Source organism: Verruconis gallopava, assembly GCF_000836295.1.
Source record: "Verruconis gallopava strain CBS 43764 unplaced genomic scaffold supercont1.63, whole genome shotgun sequence".
Lineage (NCBI taxonomy): Eukaryota > Fungi > Ascomycota > Dothideomycetes > Venturiales > Sympoventuriaceae > Verruconis > Verruconis gallopava.
In genome coordinates, this window is record NW_015622199.1 from 23,392 (window position 1) to 41,993 (window position 18,602).

Below are 18,602 nucleotides of genomic sequence, written 5' to 3' on the forward strand. Positions count from 1 at the left end.
CGCGGAGCTTTTTGACGCGGGCCCGAGTCATGAACCCACACAAAAGTACGGTAATCCGCACATGGTCTGTACCCACGGGGTAAAAGCTGCGGTCTTCCACCGCGCTGTGCGGCGATGGGTTGACGGGCAGAGCCTTGCTTTGTCCCGAGCCTTACCTGTGTCTTGCCGAACAGTGCCATCTTCATCCAGCTGCTGGTCTGCTCGACCCCCGGCTGCCCAGAGGCCGATTTGCCGTACACGTAAGCAGACGGGTTTTGCGGGCCCCCAGTTCGCTCGTTCCCTCGCGCTCGCTTGTGACGTGCTGGACGGTGCGGTGCTCCGCTCGTACGTGCTATGCGTACAGCAAGACCGTGCTAGCCGCAGAACGGTGCGCAGCCGATTGCCGACGCTCTGCTGCTGGAAAGCATGCAAAGAACCTACCTGCTCCGTGCTGTTCAACCCTCTGCCCGCCGGTCTGCTCGTCCATGCCTGCGAATCGGCTTGCGCAGCCGCAGCAGCACGTATCTTGTTGCTCGACATGTGGACTGGCTCCTCAAGCTTCAGCCCGTCGCCAAAAACCGGTCAGCTTCAGGGCCGTGATTTGTCGATGCGCAAAGCCCATCGCGCGACACGCGCCAGTGACATGACTACTGCTGTACCTACGCAACGAAAATAGAAGAGAAAACCCACCGCTTCGGCATGAGCTCCATCTTGCCGCGTGCCCCGCGGCCGGACCAGCATGGACGCTCTCGTTCGCAGAGATTCGCATCATTTCGTGCCGCACCACCACTCCGTCTACGACGACGGAGTATGGAGTACTTTCAGCTGCCTTCCCCCACAGCTTGTGCGGAAGCCCCTTGCTGATATTTCTTCGTCTTCTTCGTCTTTTTTTCTTTCTTTTCTTTTTTTTATTTTTTTTAAAAAAAAATAAGAGGAGGGAGGGAGCCTGCCAAACTCCACTTTTCCAGAACCAAAGCTCCATGTGGTTCAGTTTGCTGTTTGAGAAAATGCCAGAGTCTACAGAGAACAGGCGAAAAGCAGGACAGGCGTCGTTTCTTGTGCACGCTCTGTCCCACCTCGGGATCTCCCGTGCGAGAGAGGCCGGGTAAGACGGTGAATACGGCGCTCGCTGTACAACTGGTCGGTTGCCCTTCGCGTTTGACGTATCGTTTCACTGTCTCACTCGGGACCCGCCAAGTACCGATTTCCAATCTACGACAATGGCGCCCGTCGTGCGCGTGCGTCGTGCGTTCAGATGACGAAGTTGCAAGGATGAGTAGGATGGGGGAGAAGAAGATAAATAAATAAATTGAAAACGGACATGAAATGAAAAATGAATGGCTTTGTGCAAATCCGGATACGAAGCGGCAATAGTGGTGTGCCGGATCGGCTCGTCCTCGTCCTTGCTCTCGTCCTACAGGTACTGCTGCCGCCGCCGCCGCCGCCGCACGCACGCACGCACGCAAACCCAGTCACAAGCAAGCAAAAGGCCACTATTCTTATTCTTGGGGGGGGGGGGGGGGGGTCAGATGAGTTCGTTTCGATCCCGAGCCTGATGGATGATGCAATTCATCGCTTGTCCCGTGCATCGCCCTTAAACAAAAGCAGCAAAGAATCCCAGCAAAAAAGAAAGTACAGCCGTCCTTCCGCCGCCTCGGGCTCTTCTGATTCATTCGTGCGAGCCGAACCCGGTCACGCTCGACTCAGGCGCGAGACCAACACGTCTCCTTTTCTCGGGCGCGTGCTTCCTTGCTCGGCTCCGTATCTGCCAGAAGGCTACGTCTACATCCTGAGCTGCAAAACCCTGTCCCGTGTGTGGTGCAACGTCGTGAAAAGCTCGCCGTGGCCCCAGCCTGCAATTCCCGTCAGAGGTCGGCTCAAGAGTGCGTCCGGCTCGTGATCAAATCTCGTGCGGCCGAGGCCTTTGGCCCTCGCGTGTTGACGGCTTTTGCGTCGACGTACAAAGCCGTACATGCTACCTTCGGACGGCGGGGAGAGCAATGAGATGGCTGAGCGCAAGCTTGGACGCCGTTCAGCTCTGCGGCTCGACTTCGCTCTGCGCTGCGCACAGCCCGGTCACAAGATAAGGCGAGCGGGCTACGCTTTGAGGGACTCAAGAGATTCCTAAGCCGCGAAAGGAGGTGGGCTGCGAAAGGAACACGTGCACCGATGAAAAGGAAGCGTTGATCAGGAGTCGTGACGCTCTTGTTACTCGACGCTGATCTAGGGCCCAGAAACTTGACGGGGCAGCGTCTGGCGACTGGACGACGGGAAGGAAGATAGAGGGAACGACGACTCAGGCATGCGCCTGGCTGTGCAAGGATCAGATGGCTTCGAGTACGGGCGTGCGTAGCATGGAAAAGAGAGATACTTTGTGGTCAGCATGGACGAGGAGCCGGACAAAGGCGATCTGGGAGAGGCGGCACTTTTTGGCGAAGGTGCCGCGCCGTGCATGGCCGCGCGGCACCTGGGGCAGAATCAATGAGGGGGGAAGGAGGACGTGGGCGGAGGCGAGCATGCAAGTACGCTGATGCTGCCGCTCTGCATCGCATCGCATCGATCGAACCTTGTCGCCAGCGCCGTCGTCTTCAGTCGAGACACACGTGCGGCCAAGGCGCGACCGAGCTGAGGACACAGTCGAGGTGAGATCCACGTGCATGCAGCGGTAGCCTTGAGGCCGCCCGTGGCCAGTGTCGGACACAGCAACACCGCGCAACGTCCGAGGAGGTCGCTGAGCACGACCGCGCCCGTGGCTGTGGACGTGCGAGAGACGCCGTGGACGAGGCCTAAGTCGTCGCTGCTCTGTGGCTGGCTGGAAAGAGAAAATGCGCGACGGGAAGCCGAGCACGCGAGGGGAATGATGGCGACACCGACTGAGGGCACAGAGCGGTCCAAGGAGGGGCGGGGGCATCAGGCGTAGGCTGTTCCCCCCCCCTTTGGGCGTCAGGCGGCCCTCCCCCCCCAAAGATTGGGCCATGGCGCTGGCTGTGCTTGTTATTGATTCTTCATCAAGCAAAACCAAAAGAGAGAAAAAATTAAAAAAAATAATAAAATTAAAAAAAGAAAAAAGAAAACCCGCTCTGCTGGTGCCCCTCCATGGGTGGCCACCAAAACACCCAACTCCACCATCGCCACCACCATCGCCCACCACACTCCTCTTCGACGTGCTCCTCCGTCGACCGTCCCCGTATCCTTCTCGCCCTCCAAGCGGCTTCTGCTTGTCAGCTTCCAGTGCTTGCTCGCTCCTCCACCCTCACTCGGGTCCAGCTGCCCTCTCTGCGCCCTCCCAAGCAAATCATTGGTCGCAGCGGGCAGTGGACGGGCGGCGCAGCACCCACCTAAAAGTGGCAGTAGCCTTACATCACACTCTCGCACTGCACGTCCAACACGAACAACACCGTTCAAATCCCTCCCCTCTCCACCAACGTACCACTTGAGCGTCGCCCATCCCCGTATCCCACCTCCAGCGTCGCTGTGTTCCATCGCTTTCTTTTCCGTTCTGTCAAATTCTCCTTTTGCTCCAGTGGCCGCGCTGCCCGGCCTAAGCTTATCGTCGAGGTGAAGAACCCTACGCTCGGACGGCGGGACATTTCGACAACATAACCCAGACGCACCCAACAACACCACCACCTCCACCTCCACCTCCACCACCATTACCGCGCCCATCACCAACAGCAAACGACCACAGCAGCATCAGCAGAGCAACAACTGCGGCAATCATTTCGCCGTGGCGACTGCACGCTGCGCGCACACATTTTGCTCCTTCGAAACGACCAACGCCCGCACACGGTTTCTCGCCGTCTGGTGACGTGCCCACCGTTTTCTCTTAGTCGCCGCGTCCCGGCTTCCCATGTGATCTATTGTCCGCCATGACGGAGGACGACGTTGCTCGCGACATCCGTCGCAAGATCGACAAGGAGAAGGCGCTCATCAACGCCGCGAATGCGATGCGCCAGTCGACCAACAACCCCGCCGTCGTCTCGGGTTTGGACACCAAAATCCGCGACGGCCGCAAGAACATAGACTACCTGGAGGGCCGCCTGCGGGAGCTCGAGATGAAGAAGGTGAATCAAGGCATGGAGGGCATGCACGTGAACTCAACCAGCGCCTACGGCCAGCAGGCCGCCGAACGACCCTACCCGAACAGACCTGGCGAGTACGGGACGCAGGAGTACAGCCAGATCGGAGCCAACAATGGCATGATGCCGCCCTCGGCCCCCTTCGCGCGGCCCGGTCCTGGGAGCACGATGCCCAAGGGCCGCCCGAACTACAGCAGGCTGGGTAAGCACCGACGTCCCCGTCCTCCCCCACCAAAAAAAGAACGCGCCCGAGTGTGGACAGTCGAGTACTGACCGTTGAGCACGCAGATCTGATCAAGTGGGACACCCCGCACATGGGCCCGCGCATCCAGCTCATGCTCTCCCAGCTCGAATTCAAGTTGAGCGTCGAGAAACAGTACAAGGATGGCATCGAAAAGATGGTTCGTCTGTATCAGATGGAAGGGGATCGCAAGAGCAAGGCCGACGCGGAGGCGAGGCGTATTGAGAGCAACCAGAAAATTCAGCTGCTCAAGCAAGCCCTGAGGCGATACGAAGACTTGCACGTGGACATTGACGGGGGAGACGGTGGTGACGACGACAGCCTCAACATGCCGACGCAACGAAAACCCCTCACTGGCCACCTCTCGCTCCGGATCCAAGCCGTCGCCGACGTGGATCACGCCGCGACCGGCCGCTTCAGCAGAGGTCCGGACACGTTTGTCATCATCAAGGTTGAAGACGTGTTCAAGGGCCGGACCAAGGCGACGAAGAACGACCGCTTCACGGACGAGCTGCACGAGATCGAAATCGACAAGGCCAACGAGATCGAGCTCACCGTCTACGACCGAGCCGGCGATCACCCAATGCCCATTGGCATGCTGTGGATCCGCATCTCCGACCTGCAGGAGGAGATGCGTCGGAAACGTATCGAGAACGAGTTTAACAGCTCCGGCTGGATGACGGCAGACAAGATGGGCAGCGACGGCAGCATCCGCCCGGATCTGCATTTCCAGCCTCCGCCGGGACAGCAGTCGACGTACGGTGCCATGAGCGGAGGCCCTGGAGCCGTGGGGCAAGGAACGCAGCCTGGTGTACCTGGCGGCGCAGTTCCCCAGACGGGACCTGTCTTCATTGAGGGGTGGTTCGCCCTCGAACCGACCGGCCGCATCTATCTGACGATGAGCTTCAACAAGCAGAACCGCGAGAAGCGGCCGTTCGACGCCGGCCTTGCTCGCAAAGGTGCGGTGCGGCAGAAAAAGGAGGAGGTTCACGAGCAATACGGCCACAAGTTTGTGCAGCAGCAATTCTACAACATCATGCGCTGCGCTCTGTGCGGCGAATTCCTCAAGTACGCGGCGGGCATGCAATGCTCGGACTGCAAGTTTACGTGCCACAAGAAGTGCTACACGAAGGTGGTGACAAAATGTATCACGCAGTCCAACGCCGAAACGGATCCGGACGAGGCCAAGATCAACCACAGGATACCACATCGCTGGGAGGCCTTCTCCAACATGGGCGCCAATTGGTGCTGCCACTGCGGTTATATGCTGCCGCTGGGCCGGAAGCAGGCGCGAAAGTGCTCCGAATGCAACTTGACGTGCCATCAGCAATGCATGCATTTCGTGCCGGATTTTTGCGGCATTTCCATGGAGAAGGCCAACCTGATCCTGATGGAGATTCAGAACACGAAGAAGCGCCAGGGTAGCTCGCTGACGGGAATGAGCAACAGGACCCTGCGGCCGACGTCAGGCGGCACGACCGGCCGACCGACGCCGCCTCCGGGCCAGCAGAGCTATGGCAGCTCCTATTCTTCAGAGCCGGCCCAGGATCAACGCTATTCGTACGGTAAAGAAACTCAGCAGCCAGCATATGGAAGTACGCCGGGCGCATCCATGGATGCCGCCCGAAGTTCTTTTGGCCAAGGACCACCCTCTCCTACGTCCTCACGACCGGGTCCGGGCCCGAGAACGTCTTCATCGCATGCTGCAGCTGCGGCCACCGCAGCCCTGGCTGGCAAGACTTCCTCCTCTCCGCAAAAACCAGTGGGCCCTGGCGGATACTCACGCTCTTCTACAGACTACGGACAGCAGCAGTCGCGCCCGGCTGCTGGGTCAGGCTACGGACAGTATCCAGACAGGAGCTCGGGTTACGGCCAGCAGCACGAGCAGGCTCCCCCGCCACCAGCAAAAGCTGCACAGCCGTCGTACAACCCCGCCGACTACGCTGCCGTCAGCGGTTACGGCCACGCCGCCAACTACGCCGGTCAACAGCACCAGCCTTACGCTCACACTGCGCCGTATGGCGGACCGCAGGCTCCTCAGCCACCCATGCACTTGCCCGAACAACCCAAGCCGCAAGCATCGTCAGCCGGACCGGTGTCGCAACCGCCAGCGAAGGTCACACCCCCGGCAAACACGCAAGGCACCGGAAAGAGAATTGGTCTCGACCACTTCAATTTCCTCGCCGTCCTGGGCAAGGGTAACTTTGGTAAGGTCATGCTTGCCGAGACGAAAGCGACCAAGAAGCTTTATGCCATCAAGGTGCTCAAGAAGGAGTTCATCATCGAGAACGACGAGGTTGAGAGCACCAGGTCGGAGAAGCGCGTTTTCTTGATCGCCAACAAGGAACGCCACCCCTTCCTGCTCAACCTGCACGCATGTTTCCAGACCGAGACGAGAATCTACTTTGTCATGGAGTACATTAGCGGTGGAGACTTGATGCTGCACATTCAGAGAGGCCAGTTCGGCACCAAGCGAGCACAATTCTACGCGGCGGAGGTGTGCCTCGCACTGAAGTACTTTCACGAAAATGGCGTCATCTACCGCGACTTGAAGTTGGACAACATTCTGTTGACGCTCGACGGCCACATCAAGATCGCCGACTATGGTCTTTGCAAGGAGGACATGTGGTACGGTTCGACGACGAGCACGTTTTGCGGCACGCCTGAATTTATGGCGCCTGAGGTAAGTCCCTAGGCATGGCCGTTCCCGTTCTTGTCCGGGAATGTGGAAAGAACGGAAGAAGAGAAAAAAAAAAAAAAAACTGACGGATTTGCGCTTGGCCAGATATTACTTGACAAGAAGTACGGTCGTGCGGTCGACTGGTGGGCCTTTGGTGTGCTCATCTATCAGATGCTTCTACAACAGTCGCCTTTCCGAGGCGAGGATGAAGATGAAATTTACGACGCCATCCTTGCGGACGAGCCGCTGTATCCTATCCACATGCCACGCGACAGCGTCTCGATTCTGCAGAAGTTGCTCACGCGTGAGCCGGAGCTAAGGCTGGGCTCGGGGCCCACCGACGCGCAGGAGGTCATGTCGCAACCGTTTTTCAAGGGTATCAATTGGGATGATGTTTACCACAAGAGGATACCTGCACCGTTCCTGCCACAAATCTCGAGCGCCACAGACACGAGTAACTTCGACTCCGAGTTCACCAGCGTGACACCCGTCTTGACACCGGTTCAGAGTGGTATGTGTCGCCTTTCGTTGTCATCCGTGGAACGATTGGCTAACGTTGAGCAGTGCTTTCGCAACAAATGCAGGAAGAGTTCCGCGGGTTTTCGTACACGGCGGACTTTATATAAGCTTCTAACCCTAAAACTGCAAACGCATGTTGTGGTGCGTGAAGAAATGGCCTTTTCTTGGGCGGAGATGGACATTGTTCGAGCAGTCTTGATAAGAGAAAGCATCCCACGTTTGCCAAAATTTCTCCCAAACGCGAAACGAAGAGACGATCTTGAACGAGGATGAAGAAAAGAGAGATGGTAGCCTAGGAAAAATTCTGCTGGAAGGGGAGGCATGAATCATACGTGGATGACTGTCAAATGGGTTCGTTCTCTCTTCTATTTCTTGTCTCATTTTGAACTGCCTTTCTTTTTTTTTGGTCCTCATCCTCCCTCTCTCTCTCCCTCCCTCCCTACCTCTCTCTCTCTCTCTCTCTCTCTCTCTATCTATCTATCTATCTTTTGTGAGTGTGCTTTCCTGGGAGAGGGGAAAAAGAGGGGAGATGGGGAGGCATTTTATACCACAAACAATCCATGAAATCAGCTTAGAGAATGTCTTCTTCAGGCTAGGCCATTCTCGAAGACTTGGAGTTTAACCGTTCAGGATAGGTTTGGTTTGAAAGGTAAACAAAAAAAATATATGGACGACCTTCTCGTTGCCACGTAGGAACCTTTTTTTTTTTTTTACTTTCCCGTGTTGGGCCTGTCGTCTTTTTTTTTTGTGTGTGTGTATGTGTGTGGGAGACGGAGGCAGATGATTTACAACACGGCTTTTGTCTTCATACCTGGCACTAACTAGGGCACACTACGCTCTTCTTGAGCGGCAACCTGGGCTTTGGCAATCCTTTCGGCCAGGTATCTGTGCTGAACCTCCTCGTTCCAAGCATCCGCTCTGATCTTCGGGTCGGCCGAGATGAACTTCAGCCAGGCGTAGAACCTCGGTGCCTCTGCCCGAAGCCTGTCGTGGATCGCGCGGGCGTCGCGCACGAGCTCCCAGCGCAGGTGCGCCTCGAGCCGCACAAAGAACGGGCCCGTGAGAACCTCGACGAAGGTGACGGTGTCGCTGTCGCCGAAGTAGCGGCCCGGCGGCGGGCACACGCTTTCGAGCCCGCGCGCGGCGGCCAGGAACGCCTGCTGCGCCTCCTCCGTGGCCTGCCCCAGAAGCGGCCTGCTGGCGCTGCGTATGCCTTCAAAGTGCACGCCGACGAACAGGCGCCGCTGGTACCTCTGCGTCGCGACGGCCAGGCTGTGGCCACGCGGGAGCACGTCTTGCGCTCGAGCGGCGTATTCGTCGCCCCAGCCCGGGGCCAGGTCGAGCAAGAACTCGCAGATCAGGCTGCTTTCCACGACCGCATGTTTCTGCCCGCTGGTCGGATCCTCGACTTGCAGCGCGGGCACCAGGCCGCGCGGGTTGATCTCCAGGTACCACCGTTCGCGAGGGCGATCGAGCGGGATCAGCACCTTTTCGTACGGCACCCGCAGGTGAAGCAGGAGTATGCTGACTCTGTGTCCGTACACGCTCGTGTCTGACGTGTACAGCGTGATCTTGGGAAGCGCGGATGCCATTGCGCTCAACCGTCGTCTGTATGCGGTTTTGCTGGGAGCTGATTTGACTGTCGCTGAGGTCTGATGAAGGCTTGAATACGGCTGAAGCAGACGTGTGATTTGGGCAGGATACTCTGGAAAGACGACCTACATAGATGGCAACTTTGTTCGCTAATGAGCCTTGCTCTTTATATATTTACAAGTATATGCATTTAAAGTCTTAGGGCACGGGGCGCGGGAGAATGGTTCAGCCGCGTTCCCGGACCCCAGATCCTAACAACGTTCTCCCTGCTCGCATGTCAGTCAGACAACGTATGGAGTGGCTAAAACTCGTCCGATACGGCGAACTGCGGTGTCTGAAGACCTTATTCTGCCAGTATGAACCTGGCGCTGGTCTTTTGAATCCTTGCTCTTGGCACGTGTTTTTGCCGTGCAGGACGAGCACCCATGCCTACAATCTACAAAACCCCTCTCGACAGAAAGCTCACCGACCTGCCCTATTTGGTGCTCAATACGTACAACCTAAGGCGTCGGTATCTTACCCGCTCTAGTTGTTACGACTTAAGATTTGCAAACACATGAACCGAGTCGAATTCAGCCTGCACGTTGCGAAATGAGACCATTGCAGCATGAGACTTATCAACGTGCACACTCTGCATCTCGAAGAGTTCTCACAAGATAAGGTGCCGCGCTATGCTATCTTGTCGCATACCTGGGGCTCGGACGAGGTCTTGTTCGACGACCTCCAGACCGAAGACAGAGTCCTTCTCTCGGATCGGCAGGGTTTTTGGAAGGTAAAATCTTGCTGCGAACAAGTCTGCGCTCGTCCAGGCCGGATTGACTATGTCTGGGTTGACACCTGCTGCATCGACAAGAAGAGCTCAGCAGAGCTGAGTGAAGCTATCAATTCGATGTAAGCAAAACTTTCCGCCGATCGTGCTTGGAAATCCGGTCGGTACTGGCCATTGTGCGCATCGAGGCTGAGCATCCGCCGTCTATAGGTTTCAATACTATGCTGGGGCCGAGTACTGTCTCGTTTATCTAGAGGATTTTGAAGACGACGCAAGCCCTGCACTGGAAAATCTAAAACACTGTCGGTGGTTCACAAGAGGGTGGACGTTGCAGGAACTCATCGCACCCAGCGATGTCTACTTCATGTCCAAAGGGTGGAAGCCTCTCGGACGCAGGTCAGAGCTGGCTGCTGTAATTTCCCAGATCACCGGTATAGCGCTCAACATCATGAATGAGGACATTTTGACCGGAGGGGCCTCCCTCACATTCCAGCACGCAAGCTTTGCTCAGCGGATGTCCTGGGTTTCCCGTCGCTCTACGACCAGAGAGGAAGACATGGCATACTGCTTGCTGGGTCTCTTTGACATCAGCATGCCAGTTCTCTACGGCGAGGGCCTGATCAAGGCTTTCCGTAGACTGCAGGAAGAGATCGTCAAGACCTCGTCAGACCACAGTCTATTCGTCCACGATTCGGCTTCCACGGAAAATCGTTCCATCCTTGCGGAGACCCCAAAAGCGTTCGCCAACTATGGCAACGTCGTTCAGTTTCAGCCAGACTGGCTCTCGGAAGTCAGCCCGTTCTCTCTCACGAATCGAGGCGTGCAACTCGAGGTCCCTTTGAGGTTGCATCCTCACGGCGCCGTGGCTGTGCTCGCTTGTCGATATCGAGGGGATTTTCGTGGACCCTTAGGCCTTGAGCTTGAACGGTCTAGGGCACACGATGGAAACTATCAGCGACGAGCAAATCCGCCGCACGTCGTCATGGACTTTACCAGACCAGGAGAAGGAGACTACAAGATCACGTCGATATATGTCTCACAGAAGATAGAGAAGGTGAAGCCCGATTACTGGACAAACTCTCCGACGAACATCTGGTTCCGAGTTCCGAACTCTGATGAAGACTGGAGCATTGTCAAGGCCTGGCCGTTTTGGTTCTGGAATGCCACTTATCAGACCTTCTCGATCGATGTTAACAGGATCTGGGATCAACACTACAATGACCATCTGACGTTGCCGTTGAAGCATTTACAGCTGCTGAGAAAGCAAGCAAAGGGGCTGAGGATTCCAGCCATCGCCATCGTTTCAAACAACCACGACGCCCTTGGATCCGTGTTTGGCCATGTTGTCGTCGTGACCTTGAAGCCTCAGCGCCTGACCTCGAACGCTCTGTGCCCAGATGTAGATTTTGATGCGTTCCCACTGCATCGTAGATATGGTCGGCTGGAAGAGATTGACATCGAGGATATAGTAAACGAAATTGATATCCGACGATGGAAAGGCCATGGAATCGAGTTTTCACCTGACGATGCAGATAACCCAAAGTTACAATCCGTTCCTGGCCAAGCTTATGAAGATATTCAAGAAAATGAGACAGACGGCTTGATCGCGATGGAAGCGGCATTGTGTCGAAAGCATCTTCTTGGTGAAGACGTGTATGTCGTGGACATAACACGAGGACTGTCATCACTAAAAGCCTCGGATGTGCATGTGGAAACAAAGCCTGTAACGGAAACTGTGTCTCCTTCTGATGAGACTCCTGATGACGAACCAAAAGCGTTTTCTCTAGTGGTTCAGGATTTTGGATAACTTCTTCCAGTGGATAATCTGGCGACTGGCCAAGCTAGCTATCGCGATGGAAAGATATACAAAGCGCTGACATATCGATGATGAGGAGAGGAGACATTAGCAACGTTTCATGTGAGAACGAATCCCGTAGAAGAACATTCGCCCATGCGAAGCAGTGACACTTCTCCGTATATCAAGACAATGTATAGAGGCCGAAGCAAACCAGCCCAGTCAACGCTGGTGGATGCAAGTGTTTCAGAACGAGCAAGTAAGCGGACAGGGTGCAAGCAACGACGCTTTGGATGATGCTAGAAAGAATCCACCAATGCAAATCATCTTGTCCGCAGCATAGCAAAAGTGGCTCTTTGGTTGAGGAGGGGTTCTTATTTACACCAACATCGACCGCACCAGTTTTGGAGAAACAGCTTTTGAAGCGGTGTACAACGGTCGTCGCATGTCGGACGAATGTTTCTTGCTTCATTTACAGAGGCTGAGCACACGGCAGCTTCGGATTCAAGGATTCGTGTTGAGATGGTATGCAAAAGTCAATTGCTTGATTGCTGCCTTATGCTCCAGGGGCCCAGATACGCGATGACACGCGAGGTCAGGTGATAGATGGATCCCAGTATGCAGATTTGTCGTCGTTCTCATTCTAATCAATTCACGCGTTATCCACCAAGACTGTGCCGTGGCCCTCTGATGAGCCCATACGGTGAAGGTCAAATAAGAGTTCGAAGAGCGCCTGGTTGATGGAAAGAAGCACTGACGGCCGCGGACTCCAGAGAAGCTCATCGCGTCTGAGATGACCTCGAAATTCGGCGCCTGCTCAACGCGCATGTTGACCGATTAACCTCTCGAATGGGCGCTTGGCATGCTGGAGGAGAGGTACAAAGTCTGTACTTTACTTGGAAGGTGAAAGACTATGTAGCGATACTTTGATATCCGCGTCGATCATAGCGGATGAGTTTTATTTTCGTCTGGCCTTGTCTGCTCAGCAGAACAGAAGCAGACGCAGGGGTCGAGTTGGTCCTCGGTGCATGCATCCAGCGCTAAGTTCTCCGTGTGCTTTCCAATGTCGAATCCATGTGCTCGGGCAAGTACCAAGCCAGCGCCAAAAATGTTCATAGCAAGTATGTAAGGCAGATGCGGCCGATGACTCCGATCTGCTGAGAGTATGAAGCTGTACGAAATGGGTTTGGGCACTTCGGAGCGCGTCTCCACTTCTTGCACCGTCCCTCCTGACCCAGCCTTTCGTATTTTTCTCTGCTCATCATTCAACTCAGCCTTGCTAGCTATCGAATCAACAATCAGATCAAGGGGCCCGTCAATGACGAGCACGGGCACGTCGGATTGGGTTAGCAGGAGGTCCGGGTTATCGATTAGTTCCTTGTGGAGCTTCGTTGGTACTGTTCGCATCTGCTGAAAAAGCAGCCAGAATCCGGGAGAATGAGTCCTGGCAAGCCGACTCTCGATTCCAATGGGTTGAGTCCGGTTCTGCCGTCGTCCGAGCACGCAACGTCACGCCAGCTCGCACCCAAGTCTCTCCCCTCAGGTATTTTTTCTCTGTGTCTCTTTCCGTGCGTCTATGCCTACGTATGACGTACGCAATCCTTGAGATAAATCGCCCCCCATTTACGGAGTACGACGATACTGTAGACAAGATAGCAGCGGTTGAAAGCATCTTCCAAAACAATAACTCGCACAGGTACCTCTCTGTACATGGTTTGTCCCCCACCGGCGGAGGTACCAAGGAGCCCAACACACGCGAGGGGAGCTTCCAGCAGCTTTCGCGCCGAGCAGAAGCTTAGCCCGGTCACTCTGAGCGATGCCATACGTCGATCCGGTCTAGGTTGTGCAGTTGTTCTTGCAAAGCTGCTTGGCTGCTCGTCCCCGCCCGTCAGAAGCTTCCCCGACTCGGTATAGCTCCAACTCCCCGCCCGCTCTGTCAATCACCACTGCGGTACACGCCCGCCCACATGCGCCCGCCTTTTCTGCAAGCCTAGCAGGATGTGATGATAAGGTTCAGCGAGTGCTTGTATATCAATGACGAGTTGCATGCATAGCTGACCCGTAAGATGGCTCGCTCGGCTCGCTAGTGGAATTCCAGGCTAGGTACTGCTTAAAGCTTGCACAGCTCCGCTCGTTTTCTTCTGTCTCGTCGTGATATTTTCCTGTCCCATTCTTTCGTTGTTCGCCTTCTATCAAGCTCTTTTGGCGCCTGAATTGAGCCAGTGAATTGCGTCGTTGTCTTTCGCTGTCCCTTGATTTAGGACAGCTGGACATCCTGTCTATCATACCGTACAAGAAAGCTCCATGTGAGCTCATCTGAAGCTAGGAAGAGAGAGAGCGAAATCCTAGGAGACGAGTCGGCATGATGGCGCTTTTTGTCGCTGTGCTGCTCACCATATGGGTGAGCTTTGCAGACGCTCAGAACTACACGGTGCATTCTGCCTTCATTTTCGCAAACACGGGCGACCGAACACCTCTGCTGGACGTCAACAATACGCCTGCACTCACTTACCTAGGTGCCCAGCAGATGGCCAACCTGGTAAGCACGGCCCATAATTGCGTTTGAAAAGGCGACCGAACTGAGACGGTGTCGCTAGGGCGCATATTTCCGCAGAAGGTACATCGGGGCTGGCGATGTCAACCCGCTGGTCGGATCGACCATGCTGGATGGCCTCTCAAGCTGGAGGGTTAACAATGACGCGGTGTTTGTGCAGGCCGTCGACTCTCAGTACACAGTCGCTTCGGCGACGGCGTTCATGCAGGGTCTGTACCCGCCATACACTCTCGGCGCCGCGAACCAGAGCTCGATCTTAGACCCGAGCGCGATTACCAGCAATGGAACGTATATCGAGGCACCCCTCAATGGATATCAGTATGCTGTAGTCAATACAGTTGGCTCAACCGACCCCTACGTCATTTACCTGACCGGAACGAACAACTGCCAGAGTTTCGGCGATTCTGCACAGGCTTACTACAGCTCCGAGACCTTCAACAACACTGAAGAAGCTGTCCAAACACTGTACCAAAGCCTTGGACACGCCGTTTTGAATGGCGTGATACCGCAGGATCAGTGGTCCTTCGCCAATGCCTACTTGATCTACGACTACATTAGCTACCAATACAACCATAATTCGACCGCCTACGATATCCTTTCGGGACCAGGTTATAAAGATAGCTACGACCAGCTTTACGGACTGGCTTCGGAGAAGCAATGGGAAATATATGGTGACCAATCCGTTTCCGGTCTATTTGCTGGAGATAAGATTCGCACCATAGGTGGCCAGACGCTTGCTGCTAGGGCCGCAGGCTTGTTACTGAACAATATCGACACCGGCGGTTCGAGCACGGTAAGCTCGCTGTGTGTCAAGCATTTGCAGTCGGTGGCTAATTATAAGTAGAAAATCAGTTTGGCCGTTGGCGAGTACGACGTCATGATGGCGCTTTTCTCGCTCCTCAGCCTCCAAGACATCGACACCAACTTCGAATACATTCCACCTTTTGCGAGTGCGTTCGCTTTCGAGCTCTTCTCATACGAGAACGAGACCTCGCTTGGCACGTACCCAGACACAGACAGCCTCTGGGTTCGCTTCCTGTACATCAACGGTTCTCTCACCAACGACAATCCGAACCCCAGCATTCAGGCGTATCCGATCTTCTCACGTGGCCCTAGCGAGACAGACATGAAATGGAACGACTTCTTTAACGCCATGGTCAGCATCGGCATGGAGAACGTGGGAGACTGGTGCGTGACGTGCAACGCGAATAGCGTCTTCTGCCCGGCCTTCACAGACTCGACGGGCAGCTCAGGTTCAAGCTCGTCTTCGCGCGGCAAATCGAGCGTGTCGCCGGCGGTGGCGGGCGTGATCGGTGCGGTCGTCACGCTCGCCGTCGTGGGCCTTCTTCTTGGCCTGGCCATGCTGCTCGGCGGCGTCCGTTTCCACCGCAACCCAAGGAGCAGGAAACGCGATCTGGGCGGCTTCAAGGGTTCGGCCAAGCTCGCGTCCGACGCCGACCTCCATCTCCCCAAGAACGCAGCTCCGGTCGGAGTCGTCGCGACCGAGGTCGCCAACGACCAGAAACGAGGCCACGAGCGCGTGGGAAGCTGGGAGATGGACAAGAAACCGGGCCGCGACACGTTCTCGAGCCTCGGTGGCGCCACGGTCAAAGGAGACGACTACGGAGCCAAGTCGAGCTTGGAGGAGGAGCGCGACGGGATCAGCCCGTTCAGCGCGCCTGTTCATCCGCGCGAAAGCATTTGAGCGAAACAGCAACATCGCCTCGGGCCAAGCGGCTGCTTTTCGGTCACGCAAACTTTCACTATGGGCTTTGGGTTTTTGTCCATCTTGATCTGTAGGGTTCGAATGCTCGGCGTTCTGCGGAAGGAGATCAGCAAACAATTATGATACCACACACTCACTCCCGTGAAAGGGTCGAGTCTTAGACATTTATTGCACCTTTAATTTTTTTTCCACCACTTTGCCGATTGTATCGTAGCCTTGCGCAACAATCTACTTCTTGTACATAGAACACCACTTGCATATGACGTTGAATTTAAAAATGGAGCGAGCCTAATTTACTTTGTGATTCAGGCAGCTACGTCCTCAAACTCTAGAACGTTTGAACCCGCAAAGCGGAAACTCATTCCTCTTGGTCGTACACGCGGCTTTAAAGCTCATCCTTAGCCTCTGCACCCGAGTCCGATTCTCTGCTTACGCTCGCGACCGGCTTGTCGCTAAGGCCGCGTTTGACCATGCTGCTGATGATCTCGTATCCGACTTGGGCAGCCGCCAGAGCCGTCGTTTCCCCCGCGCCGTCGTACGCGGGGCTGACCTCGACAATGTCGGCGCCCACGACGTTCAAGCCCTCGATTCCGCGCAGGATCTTGATCAGCTCCCTCGTTGTCCATCCGCCGGGTTCGGGGGTGCCCGTGCCGGGTGCGAGGCCGGGGTCGATCACGTCGATGTCCACCGACAGATAGACGGGCCGCTCGGTGCCCACGTGGGTCATGATGCGGTCGATGACGCCCTGGACGCCGATCTCGTCGATGTCGTCCGTGGTGATGCGCGACCAGCCCTGCGTGTCGTCGTCGGCGTAATCTCCCTCGTCGTCGCCCGCGAGACGCGTCCGCAGTCCCGCATGCACCGAGCTCCCGTTGGCGATGAGCTTTTCGTTCCCGGCGATCCAGAACATGCTCCCGTGGTTAAAGTAGCTCTGGATCTCCGGCCCATCCACGGCTTCGTCGAACCACGCGGATGGGTACTTGGCCGGATGCCACGTGTCCAGGTGCGCGTCGAAGTGGACGACGGAAATGGGCTGCTTGTAGACAGACGACAGCGCCCTCAACGCAGCTAGGGCGATGCTGTGATCTCCGCCCAGGGTAAGAAGCTTGGGAAAGCGACGGTAGTCCTTCGTTGAGGCGGCTGCTGCTGCGGTAGGTGGGCGGTCGCCCAGCTCCTCAAAGGCCTCTGTCAATTGGCGAAGGGCGAGCGCGTTGTCAAAGGGCGTGACCGGTATGTCTCCGCAATCGATGATGGTGGCCCACGATGTGTAGGGGTTGATTTTTGCACGGGGATTGTACCCGCGGAACGAAGTTTGGCGAGCGGATGCGGCCCGTATTGCTCGGGGACCGAATCGTGCTCCTGGCCTATAGCTCACAGACGTATCGAATGGCGCGCCCAGGATCGCAATGTCATATTCAGTGCCGGGATCCGTCAAGCAACGTTTGTGTGGCAGGTGGGCAAATGTTGATATTCCAGAGAAGCCCCACTAAGAAGGATCGTTAATCAAAGGAATAGACTCTATCTTTTCCTTTATCTATCCAAACTTTACATACGTCAATACCCCATTTCGCTGATAAATCATTCAGTCGTTGCGGTGAGAATTCTCGATGATGGTGATGAGTGCCATCGTCTGAGGCGTAGACTGAGCAGACGGCTGATAACAGCAGCCAACGACCAATGTTGAACACCATGACGTGTATTCACTATCGGATAGAAGAAGAGAAGAAAGGAAAAAAATTTTCTGGAGAAGAGAGCTCCATAAACACAAACACGGTGCATGCTGCTAAACAAGGAGCGGCTGGACTTTCCGGTATCGTCTCTTCTGGCTAACTAAGTCGAGTACTGGTTTTGGAGCCCGTCTGATCGGATGCCGCGGACTACGAAAAGGGCAATTGTCTCCGAATACCGTCCAGGTCAGATTCTACAAAACTTCTGTACATTGCCTAGCACGGTGATTCTCTGGCAATCAATCGATTCTGCCAGGCTGTAAAGTACAGGCCTAAGTGGCTCAAGTAGAAGGCGCCGAAACCACTTTGGAGGTTTGTTGTACATGGCAAAGTCTGCCGCCGATCATTCACTGCGCGGCACCAGTTGGACTTTCCAGCCTGGTGATGTTGGCACAAGTTTCACACTGGCTTTGACCACGGCCCAAGCAGAGACCCAACGCTGGCCTGGGTTGTCGGCTTGTGCTGGTATGAAGACGAAAAATTGCATCATTTTTGTCCTAGCGTGCCAAAGCAGATCGGCCGGAGAAGAGCCCAGTTGTCACGCATTCATTGCAAATGATGACGAGCTCGCTTGATGAGCCATGCCTCTGTCATGCCAGCAAGGTTCGCGTCTTCGCCTCAAGTCTGATTGAGTAACAATGTATGAAAACATGGTCCGTCTCCGCAAGGTAGCTGTCAAGGAATGTGGTTACGCTCACGCAGGGCCTGCCGGCTCAGTCTCTATCAAGTCTGACACTTCGATCCGTGGACTGACATTTTCCTTGGGTGTCACTGCTAGCAAGCGAATCGCTGAGAGTGTGCTTGAGCAGATTCAATAAGGGCTCAAGTCGATGGGAGCCAGTTGATTGCTTTGGGTGGCACTCGTGACTTCGCGTGTGGTGTGGCGCGTCGCTCGCGTTAGCTCATGCTCCAATGGAGTGCGCCCTCAGCCCCCTACAGT

General features: G+C 55.5%; 6 protein-coding genes across 6 annotated transcripts; 3 read left to right on the top strand and 3 right to left on the bottom strand.

The window, feature by feature from the left end:
- The first annotated feature begins 3,112 nt into the window (after positions 1 to 3,112).
- On the top strand, positions 3,113 to 8,492 carry PV09_09344 (protein kinase C-like). Its single transcript, XM_016363389.1, has 4 exons — positions 3,113 to 4,260; positions 4,347 to 6,982; positions 7,085 to 7,490; positions 7,544 to 8,492. The coding sequence occupies exons 1-4, from the start codon at positions 3,849 to 3,851 to the stop codon at positions 7,603 to 7,605; spliced, it is 3,516 nt and encodes a 1,171-aa protein (XP_016208768.1). The 5' UTR covers positions 3,113 to 3,848; the 3' UTR covers positions 7,606 to 8,492.
- On the bottom strand, positions 8,320 to 9,090 carry PV09_09345 (uncharacterized protein; the record flags this gene model as incomplete). The annotated part of the gene is made up of 1 exon (XM_016363390.1): positions 8,320 to 9,090. One exon carries the CDS (start codon positions 9,088 to 9,090, stop codon positions 8,320 to 8,322), a length of 771 nt encoding a protein of 256 aa, XP_016208769.1.
- A 608-nt stretch (positions 9,091 to 9,698) lies between these two features.
- Positions 9,699 to 11,667, top strand: PV09_09346 (uncharacterized protein; the record flags this gene model as incomplete). The annotated part of the gene is made up of 2 exons (XM_016363391.1): positions 9,699 to 9,982; positions 10,071 to 11,667. 2 exons carry the CDS (start codon positions 9,699 to 9,701, stop codon positions 11,665 to 11,667), a joined length of 1,881 nt encoding a protein of 626 aa, XP_016208770.1.
- Positions 11,539 to 14,418, bottom strand: PV09_09347 (uncharacterized protein). Its single transcript, XM_016363392.1, has one exon. It carries the CDS (start codon positions 13,060 to 13,062, stop codon positions 12,598 to 12,600), a length of 465 nt encoding a protein of 154 aa, XP_016208771.1. The 5' UTR covers positions 13,063 to 14,418; the 3' UTR covers positions 11,539 to 12,597.
- PV09_09348 (uncharacterized protein) lies at positions 13,828 to 16,227 on the top strand. Its single transcript, XM_016363393.1, has 3 exons — positions 13,828 to 14,194; positions 14,253 to 15,002; positions 15,054 to 16,227. Exons 1-3 carry the CDS (start codon positions 14,018 to 14,020, stop codon positions 15,912 to 15,914), a joined length of 1,788 nt encoding a protein of 595 aa, XP_016208772.1. The 5' UTR covers positions 13,828 to 14,017; the 3' UTR covers positions 15,915 to 16,227.
- On the bottom strand, positions 15,732 to 17,727 carry PV09_09349 (agmatinase). The gene is made up of 2 exons (XM_016363394.1): positions 17,489 to 17,727; positions 15,732 to 17,421 (listed from the first exon to the last, which is right to left on the bottom strand). Exons 1-2 carry the CDS (start codon positions 17,624 to 17,626, stop codon positions 16,321 to 16,323), a joined length of 1,239 nt encoding a protein of 412 aa, XP_016208773.1. The 5' UTR covers positions 17,627 to 17,727; the 3' UTR covers positions 15,732 to 16,320.
- Between the last annotated feature and the right edge of the window lie 875 nt (positions 17,728 to 18,602).